This window comes from Cebus imitator, unplaced genomic scaffold (genome assembly GCF_001604975.1).
Source record: "Cebus imitator isolate Cc_AM_T3 unplaced genomic scaffold, Cebus_imitator-1.0 Scaffold570, whole genome shotgun sequence".
NCBI classification, from domain to species: domain Eukaryota; kingdom Metazoa; phylum Chordata; class Mammalia; order Primates; family Cebidae; genus Cebus; species Cebus imitator.
The window spans coordinates 554,782-565,402 of NW_016107885.1; the positions used below are offsets into that span (position 1 = coordinate 554,782).

A 10,621-nucleotide genomic window follows, 5' to 3' on the forward strand; every position below is an offset into this window, starting at 1 on the left:
ATTGTCTCATTTAAAAAATAGTTTTCAGAAAAATTTCAAAAAACAATCAAGAAGTACATAAATGTTTTGAAGTTACAAATATCACAATAGGTCTTCAAAAATGCTAAATCCTTCATGAATCCTTTCCTAAATGCTTAATTGTTGGCACTCTCCTAGAGCTTCATTTGTCTCTCCTTTTGGATATTTCTATTATGGCATATATATAATCATTATTTGTTAGTCACTCGATAAATATTTGCTCATTATATATATTACCTGTTATACTTTATATAATGGATACATTTCTGAAGAAAAAGAGTATTTATTTTTATATACTGTACTCTTTCTTGAAAGTATTATAATTGTAAAGATAGATTATTTTTGCACTTGATACTTGAATTTCCTTTTCCGTCAGTTTTTCTGTCGACTAAGTGGTTTCCAAGATGGCAGTGGTTAGAGAAGATGAAGAAATTTTTTTGGTAATATGAAGGGTAACATTTTATAAAATCAAATGATTTCAATAACTGTGTTTTATATTTTCCTTAAATCCTGGCATGGTTGTATGTAAAATACTAATAGAAAGAAAAAAAACCCTTAGAAGGCCTCAAAGTCCCCAGATTAATAACGATATGATACTCCTATGATATATGTATAGATGGTAAGAAAATACATCACATACGATTTGTAGGAATTTAAGGAATGAACACAAATGACATTTTGTTTTTGTTTTTCTTGGTAGCAGAACCCCTAAAATATATAGAACCCAAACACATTAAAATAGAATTGCTGCAACTCTCCTAGAAGGAATACCAATACACTCTCTTAGTATACTCTGGGCTCCAAAGCATCTCTACATAATACAGTTTATCTTTAAAATTTTTGCTGGAGACAATGATAGCCTTAAGACCCTCAGAATCAAAAGAGGATTAAAAAATAAATAAGCAAGCAGAAGGTATGCTATGCTCCCATACACTAGGAATGAAATCTTCCTCCTATTTTCTTCTTACTTGACAATCCTCTCTTTGTTCTTTCTCAAGGATGCTTCATGCCTAGTTATGATACCATTACAACCATGCAGATGGCAGGGTAGCATTTAGAGCTGAGAAGATTCTTGAACGCTGCACTAAAATCCCAGAATATGTGGAGGAAGTAGGAAAGATCAAAGTATAAAGAGGCCTAGATTGGTCCAAGGTGTTTGTATGTCAAAGCATATATTCAGGTTTGATGAAAAACAGGAAGCCAAGGATTAAAGGGGATAACAATCCAACTTTGCACACCAATTATAAAACACACCTGCAATACTACTCAAGAATAAACAATGATCACTTTTTAAATGTTTGCAAGGGCAAGCACTTTTAAACAGGACAGTCCACAAAGCTGTACAAATGCTTTTTGGAATGGCCAAATGGTGCTACTATGTTCTGCATGCCTGAAGTTATTCTATGATCTAGTTTCTGTTTTGTAAAAAGAAAATTGTGTTCTATATGCTTTGAAAGTACTAGCAGACACTCATCACAACATCTGGCAATTTCTTCCTTCTCCTGATTCAAAAGAAATCAAACATACTTTTTGAGGATTTTTCTATATTCACTTCTGTTTATTTGCAATCAGTTTACATGAGTTTAGTACAGTACTTTACATCTTATGGGCAATCAGTATTTGTTGATTAAAAAACCAAATATTAACCTTCTAAAAATATTTTAGTCATTAAGAAAGTTAGTTTAGATCTAGATTTCACACCCTGATATTGACCAGTCACTAAGCAACAGAAATCTGTATTTTGAAGGACTGAAACTCACTCTAAAAATGAATTCTAATACAAATGTCATTACTTAAGGCTCCCAACTCTGACTAGCTTAATTAGTCATGTTTTAATCTGTTCTCTTCAATTAAAAAGAAAGTCTAGAAAACAATCTGCCTTTAACTTGTCAGCAAAGTACTTGCATTCAACTAATAAAGGAGCATATGAGCTCAGAATCATCTTTATTCTTAGGTAATTTGTATGTAAAAGACAATTCAGCAACCAGTACTATGCTAAAAATGAACATAAGGGTTAAAATTTTTCAACAATACCTACTAAAATTACATTTGTAATATTGTTCTCTCTGTTCAGCCTAAGCAAATATAACAAAAAATGGGTTGTTGATCTGTTGCTCAGCATCTTAAGTACTCTCCCCATGAATGGGTAAGATCCACTGGGAGAGTACTCAACAGATATTTCAGATGAGAAAGGAGGCAAGAAAATGGAGTTTGATTGTGAATTATTTTGGCTTTACTCTTAACTCTTCAGTCACTCCTTCCCAGTTTCCTCTATTTATTTTCCTAGAGGAACACATTAACCGAAGGTACTGTCCCTAGTTGTCTTCTATTTCCTTCTATTTGTGTTCTTTTCCTTGGTGTACTTACCAATTTGCATTGTTTCAGCTGTCACCTCTTTAGACTTGGACTCCTTCCTGAGATTGTTTCACATTTTGTATTACCAGCTAAATATTTCTAACTGGATGCTCTGCTAGTACCTAAAACGTAACATGTCTAAAACCAAGATCTTCATTTTCCCCAAACAAGATCTTCTGACTTATACCCACTTCTGTAAAAGGCATTCTTTTGTTTTTTGGGTTTTTTTTGAGACAGTGTCTTGCTCTGTAACCCAGGCTGGAATGCAGTGGTGCAATCTCTGCTCACTGCAACCTCCGCCTCCCGGGTTCAAGTGATTCTTCTGCCTCAGCCTCCCGACTAGCTGGGACTACAGGAGCCCACCACCACGGCCAGCCAATTTTTTGTATTTTTGGTAGAGATGGGGTTTCAATACATTGGCCAGGCTGGTCTCAAACTCCTGACTTCAAGTGATCTACCCACCTTGGCCTCCCAAAGTGCTGGGATTACAGGCGTGAGTCACTGCACCCAGGTGTTAAAGGCATTCTTATTCTCTCATCCTGGAATCCTATCTTTTTTTTAAAACTTGTAATAGTTGATCCATTGCTAAGTATTGTTGACTCTATCTCCCCTACTGCACAGTATTGCTTGTTTTTTCCTCCATATTACGATTTCCACTACTGATTCAGTACAAATTGCTATTACTTCTTATCTAGACTACTACATGAGCCTTATACTGGTCGGTAAACATTTGCTAAATGAATGTGTGAAATAAATGGCATCCCTATTTTAGGTCTATCATCACTTGAATTCATCTTTTACGCATGGCCAGATAAATTTCCTAAAACACAGCTCTAACCTTATTACTTGTCTATTCAAAAGACAGGTTCCTACTTCCCACATAATTACATTTTTCTGTTTCACAGTCACAATATTTCACATTTAGGAGCTCTGTCTTTCCAAGCTTATTTCCAAATTCTCTGAAACATCTTCCCCTCACTGAAGCCAAGATGGACTATTCACTTCTCTACACATACTATGTCCTCTCACAACTAGGCCATTTTTCATGTTATTCCTACACCTGTAATAATCCTACTCATCAATCAATAGACCTAAAGTAGGGATATCATTTATTTCACATATTCATTCAGCAAATGTTTACTGACCAGTTATAAGGCTCATGCAATAGTCTAGGTAAGAAGTAATAGCAATTTGTACTAAAGTGGTAGTAGAAATTGTAATATGGAGGAAAACACAAGAGATACTGTGCACTAGGATAGACGGAGTCAAGGTCTATCTCAGATGTCATCTCTTCTGTGAAATCTTTCCTAAATCCCCATGATAGTGGTTCCAAACTCTCCTCTGAAATCCCACAATACCCGAATGGTACTTTTTAAAATCATTTATGACTTACCTTTTACTATGGCAATAAAATAAAGCTTGCCTTATCCCATATGGTTTGAGGAAAGAAATTTGCTTTGGTCATATTTGAATACTCTGCAATGCCACGAACGGCAGTTTGTGTAAGTTCTCAATAGTTTTAGGGTAGGGAAAAGAATGAACAAATAAAGGAGATTATACATGATATAGGGAAAAAAATAAGAGGTAAGAACTGTTTTTTAAAATAAAATATTAATCCTTATATATAAGAGAAGTAGCCAAATTAAAGCCAAACCTCCTTTATACTCATTTTTAAAAAACACTTTTAACCATATTTTTGGAAATTTATTTTTAATACTTGTATTTTACTACCTGCCAAGCACTGTTATAAGTCTTTTATATGTTAACTTATTTAATCCTTATAACAACCCTATTTTACAAATGGGGAAACTGAGGCACAGAGCCTAAACAACTTGCTTAAGCTTACAAGGTTAGTAAGTGGCAAAGCCCAAGCAGTCTGATTCCAGAGACTTTATATTGACAATATAGCATACCTATAAATGTATACTTCCCTGACTTTCAAAATCTGAGTAAATTGGGGGTGGGATGCAGTGGCTCATGCCTGTAATCCCAGCACATTGGGAGGCCAAGGCAGGAGGTCAGGAGTTTGACACCAACCTGGCCAACATGGTGAAACGCTGTCTCCACTAAAAATACAAAAATTAGCTGGGCATGGTGGCGCACACTTGCCTGTAATCCCAGCTACTCTGGAGGCTGAAGCAGGAGAATAGCTTGAACCTGGGAGGCAGAGATTGCAGTGAGCCAAGGTTGTGCCACTGTACTCCAGCCTGGGTGACAGAGCGAGACTCTGTCTCAAAAAAAAAAAAAAAAACTGAGTAAATTGGAAACAAGGTTTTATTTTCTTGAAAACTCAAGGTCATTATTATAACTTTGCTTTACAGTACAACTGAAAAGGCTGCTGAAATGCAGGGGGCTCCTATACTGAACATACCAAAACAATTAGGTTTTGTGGCTGGTTTTTTTTTGTTTGTTTTGTTTTGTTTTTTAGCTTTACTCTTGATATTAAACTGTTACTTACTACTTATGGCTATCAATGTTCCTAAATACCTTCATCCTCTTTTCAATTTACTGGGATCTGGGAACCAAGCTTAGCAAAAATACATATTAAGAGCCAAAGAGGCTCTGAAAAGCTTCTTTTATAAAGGTTCTTATGCTTTGTTACAATCAATGTTCCTATATCTTACAACGACTTCAGGAGCGGATTCTATTGACTCTATCAGAAGTCTGATTGAGAGATAAACAGGACATTACCGTATCATTTCTAATGACTGTATAAAATAATTATGTAAACTAAATGAGGGTCCTAAAAGTTGGTCATGCTACCCCAAAAGTGATTTATATCAGGTCCACGGTTCATGACTAGAAAATGTATTATTTCTTAGTTAGAGCAACCAAACAATGCATAATTCCTTACCTTTGCACCACCCAAAAATCCCAGGGAAATGGCAACTCTAGCTCGTAGATCTGGCCTGTCATTGGGCCACACATAAGAAAGCATTGCTTTAATGATTTTCCGAGTATCAACATCTTTTAGCTATTGAAAGACAGAAAACAAAGCAGTGAAAAACATATCATTTCAAATATAACCATAATTCAATAATGTAGAATTTATATATTTGAGAAATACATGAAAACATTACAAATATAACTTTTATTCTGAATCTAAGGCTAATATCTTTCCAATTCAAAATATTTTGGATAAAAATTAAGTATCTCAATTACTTTAAAAAAATTACTCATTTCTCTTAAATGTCTTTCAATTTTAGCCACTCTCATATTGTCAAAAAAGTGATTTAGTGGTGATGAAGGGACATGTATTATACATTTATTTATTAAGCTACAAAACACTACAGAAAATTCAAAAGATATTTCCATATTTCCATTTTTGTAGTCAAAACTTTATATATATTTTGACTATTTGTCAGTTTTTTATTTAAAATATTTTGGAGTCCCAAGTCTAAACTCATGGTAAAGCAGAATTGCAATACTCCTTTTTTAGGAAAGTAGAGGCCTTGGTATTGACTATACCAAACAAGGTTGGGTTACTGAAAATTTCCACACAAATACAATTTTCCAATAATACTTAATCTGATCTAAATCCATCTCAGATTTTTTCTTTGTCCCATGCTCCTGAGGCAACATTCCCATTAAATCATTTTGCTTTACTTTCAGCTTTAGAGGCAGAATATTAAGAATCAAAACCATGCTTTCTAAAACCAAACTAAGGAGAGCAATATATATATATTCTAAAACTACTATATTATTATGCTTGGCAAAACAATCCCCATTTAAAAATTAAAATATTAACTTGATTTCTTGAAAATATATTAAAAAGAATAAAACATACTCAAAAAACGCTGAAAATAAAAAGAAAAAAGTAAAAAAAAAGATACTGCTTATTACTGCTGAGGGCATATGGAAATGAGCACTCTAATATACTGTTAATGGAGAATGCACTGTAAATAATCTTTCTGGAGAGCAATCTGCTATCTATTACAAGCTTTTAAAATAATTTTGCCCTTTTGTGCCAAGAATTCTACTTCTGGGAATTTATGTCAAAAAAAAAAAAAAAAACATAAAAAAAAAAAAAAAACTTAATTTCTTTTTTTCCTTGTTTTTTACAAAAAAAAAAAAAAACCTTAAAAATATGCTGTAAGTTGAATCGATTTTATCTCCTAAAAATCTCTTGAATGTATTCCTTTCCATTTCTAACCATAATCTATCATCAATTATCGCATAAACTACTGCAACAATCTCCTAACTGATCTCCCTGCATCTACTTTGTTCCTTATCTAGTAAGTTCACCCTGCAATCAGATTTCCCTTCCAGCTTAAAACCCTTAAGCAGTATCCTATCATTTTTGAGATAAAAACTAAAATCTTAGCTTATAAGGCTCTGCTTGGTATGGCTTCTGAATACCTCTCCAGTCATGTTTAACACCACTGCTTTCAGTGCTTAGGCTGTACTGCCTTTCTTTTAATTTCTTAAATTAAAGCCATAATCCCTTCTGTCACAGGGTCTTTACAACAGTAATGTCCACTCTGTCTGGAATAATCTCTCTCTCTCTAAAACCTTCCCCTGTGGCCCCTTCAAACTCTTTCAACTAGTTGACCAACAGCTCAAGCAGCATTTCCTCAATAATGCCTTCCCTAGACCATCAGTGTCCTTCGCTGTATTCTCTCATAGTACAGTATTCCTTTCTTTCATAGTATCCGTTTTAGTTATAAACTACAAAAACAGCAGTACAATTATTTGATTAATATCTACTCTCCTGCTAGAATTTACATTCCATGTGAGTAATCACTCTAACAGTAGTGCTCACTGTTGTAACCTAAAACCAAATACAGTGACTGACATACAGTAGGTACCTAATGAATACTTGTTGAATAAAGGAATGAAAATTTAGCTATAAGGTCGTTTACACCAATTCTGTTTTAATAGAAACAAAATTGGAAACAGCCTAAATGATAAATGCTGGAGAACAGTGTAAATAGAGTGAACACATACAACAAAATGCAACCATTCAGAAATATATGTACTGACAGAGGAACGTGTTAAATGAAAAAAGCAGAGTGAAAAAATATTTTTTGTGGAAAAAAATCTCATATATTTAGGAGTTTACATGTGTATATAAATGGATCTGAAAAGCAAGACCATCAAAAGTGTCAATAACAGTAGTGTGAGTGGGTGGAATCATTGATACTTTTTTATATCCTTTCTTATGGCTTGCTTCTACTTTTAATAATTCACATATATTCAGCAGGGGTTGGGGAGGGAAGTTACACAGTTTCAAGCAGATGTGCAAAGCAAGGAATGTGGAAAAATTGTCAACATATAATATAAAACTAACCTGCATTATATAATGTACTGTCAAGGCCCAGGACAGTACCTTATATAACACAGGTTAGTTTTATATTATGGTTATCCTTCTAGGATACAGAAACCTACTTTTCTAGTCTTTTAGGCAGTTTATTGCATAAAGAGTAACAGAAATAAAATTGTTCATATTGTAAAATCACAAGGATTATCTTCCTGAACTGCTTTAAATACATGACAAAAATATGAAATGCTGAAAGTATAGTTCTTAATGCTTTATTTTATACATACACATACACATGCTCTTATAACTGGTAAGGCCTTTTAAGGCAGTAATTTTAAAATTCACTTTCCCAACAGAACTATTATGAGAGAAATATAATTCAAAGCATTATAATACAAACTAGGGCATTTCAACCACTTTCCCATTTCATGAGCTTTGTCTATCTTATTTTTCTTGATGGAATAATGGAAAAAGGCCGTTTCTGCTTATCTTTAGAAACATTCTCTCCTATCAAAACCTTCTATAACACGTCCCAGAATTTTTTCAATAAGGACACAGAGAAGTTATGGCTAAGAGCAAGAAAATTATTCTAGTTGGCTTAATAGTGCATAAAATGTCACCACTTCATTTAACAAAATGGGTTCTGAAGTTATGTAATCATGCATTATGAGTCCATTAGGCTGTAAAGTACATGAATTCCATTAGTTTTGATAAACTATAAAGTTTGAAAAATAATGTCTTTTTTTAAGTGGAGACCAAACCAAAGAGGCATTTCAGAGGCTGAGGCACATTTTTATTGAATCATAATATTTTACACACTTATGGGATACAGATGATATTTTGTTGAATGTATAGAATGTGTGATGATCAAATCAGAGTATTTGGTGTATCTATCTCCTTGCCTATTTATGATTTCTATGTGTTAGGAACATTTCAAGTTCTCTCTTCCAGCTACTTTGAAATATACAGTATTGCTAACTATAGTCACCTTACTCTGCTATCAAACATTAAAACGTAAGTTTTAATCTAACTGTAGGTTTGTACCTACCCATTGACCAATCTCCCTTTACCCTCGACTCCTAACCACACACCCTTCCCAGGCTCTGATATCTATCACTCTATTCTCTACCTCCATAAGAACAACTTTCTTAGCTCCCACGTAAGAGTGATAATATGTGATATTTGTCTTTCTGTGCCTGACTTATTTCACCTAACATACTGACCTCCAGTTCCATCCATGTTGCTGCAAATGATAGAATTTCACTCCTTTTTATGGACTAAGTATTCCACATTTATATTATCAAATTTCCCATTGATGGACACTTAAGTTGATTCCATATCAGCTACTGTGAATAGTGCTGCAATCAACATACAACATGCAGGTATCCTTTTGATATACTAATTACCTTTCCTTTGGATAAATACCATTAGTGGAATGACTGGATCATATGGTAGTTCTAGTTTTAATTTTTTGAGAAATCTCCACACTTGTTTTTCATAGTGGCTGTACTAATTTACATTCCCTCCAATGGTGTATAAGAGCTTCCCATTCTCTGCATCCTCACCAACAACTGCTATTTTTTGTCTTTTTAATCACAACCATTCTTACTGGGGGGAGGGGATATCTCATGTAGTCTTGATTTGCATTTCCCTGATGATTTGCGATGTTGAGCATTTTTCCATATACTTTTTGGCCATCTGTAGGTCTTCTTTTTAGAAATGTCTTCTTAATTGAAGTATTTATTATTGAGTTGAGTTCCTTGTCTATTTTGAATAGTAGTCTCTTGTTGGATGAATAGTTTGAAAATATTTTCTCCCATTTAACAGGCTGTCTCTTCACTCTGTTATTCCTTTTGTTGTGCAGAAGCTTTTTAGCTTAATATAGTCCCAGGTATTTTTGGTTTTGTTGTCTGCTCTTCAAGTCTTCACCACAAAATTTTTGCATAGACCAATGTCCTAAAGTGTTGTCCCTACTTTTTCTTCTAGTAGTTCTATAGATTCAAGTCTTACATTTAAGCTTTTAATCCATCATGAGTTGACTTTTGTACATGGTGAGAGACAGGGATTCAGTTTCATTTTTCTACATATAGACTCCAATTTTGCCAGCACAATTTATTAAAGTGTGCTTTTCCTGGTGTATGTTCTTGATGCCTTTGTCGAAAATCAGCAGGCTATAAATACATGGATTTATATTTGGATTCTTTATTCTGCTGTATTAGTCTATGTATGTTTTTATACAAATATCATGCCATTTTTCTTACTATAGCCTTATAATATATTTTCAAGTCAGGTAGGGTGATGTCTCCAGCTTTGTTCTTTTTGCTCAGGATTGCTTTGGCTGCATGGGCTCTTTTTTCTGTTCCATGCATATTTTTGAATTCTTTTTTCTATTTCTATGAAAAATAATGTTATAGTTTTCCTTGTAGAGATCTTTCACCACCTTGGTTAGATTTATTCCTGAGTATTTTTTTGGGGTAGCTATTATAAGTGGGACTGCTTTCTTAATTTTTTTTTTGTAGTGATTTCAACATTGGTGTATAGAAAGGCTACTGATTTTTATATGTTGATTTTGTGTCCTGTAACTTTACCAAATTTATTTATCAGATATAAGAGTTCCATTGGTGAATTCTATACGTTTCTTCTAGATATAAAATCATGTCATCAACTAAGAGGGACAATCTGACTTCTTTCCCAATTTGGAAGTCTTTTATTTGTTTCTCTTGCCTGATTGCTCTGGCTAGGACTTCTAGTATCATGCTGAATAGGAGTGCTGAAAATGGGCATCCCTGTTTTTTACAGATTTTTGGTGGAAAGGCTTTCAACTTTTTCCCATTCGGTTGTTGTTACCTGTGGGTAAGTCATATAGGGCGTTTACTGTGTTGGGTTTTTCTATGCCTACTTTGCTAAGAGTTCTTATTATGAAGAGATATTGAATTCTATCAAATGCTCTTCCTGTGTCTATTGACAAAATAAAAGATTGATTCTTTG

At 33.9% G+C, this 10,621-nt stretch overlaps 1 protein-coding gene across 2 annotated transcripts in view; it reads right to left on the bottom strand.

Annotated features, from left to right (window-relative positions):
• Positions 1 to 10,621, bottom strand: part of ABCB7 (ATP binding cassette subfamily B member 7) — a 125,393-nt gene that overhangs the window by 44,054 nt on the left and 70,718 nt on the right. For both annotated transcript variants that reach the window (XM_017516011.2, XM_017516010.2), the window contains exon 4: positions 5,228 to 5,347. In XM_017516011.2, coding sequence (XP_017371500.1) covers positions 5,228 to 5,347 — 120 coding nt within the window. The remainder of the gene's footprint in view (positions 1 to 5,227; positions 5,348 to 10,621) is intronic.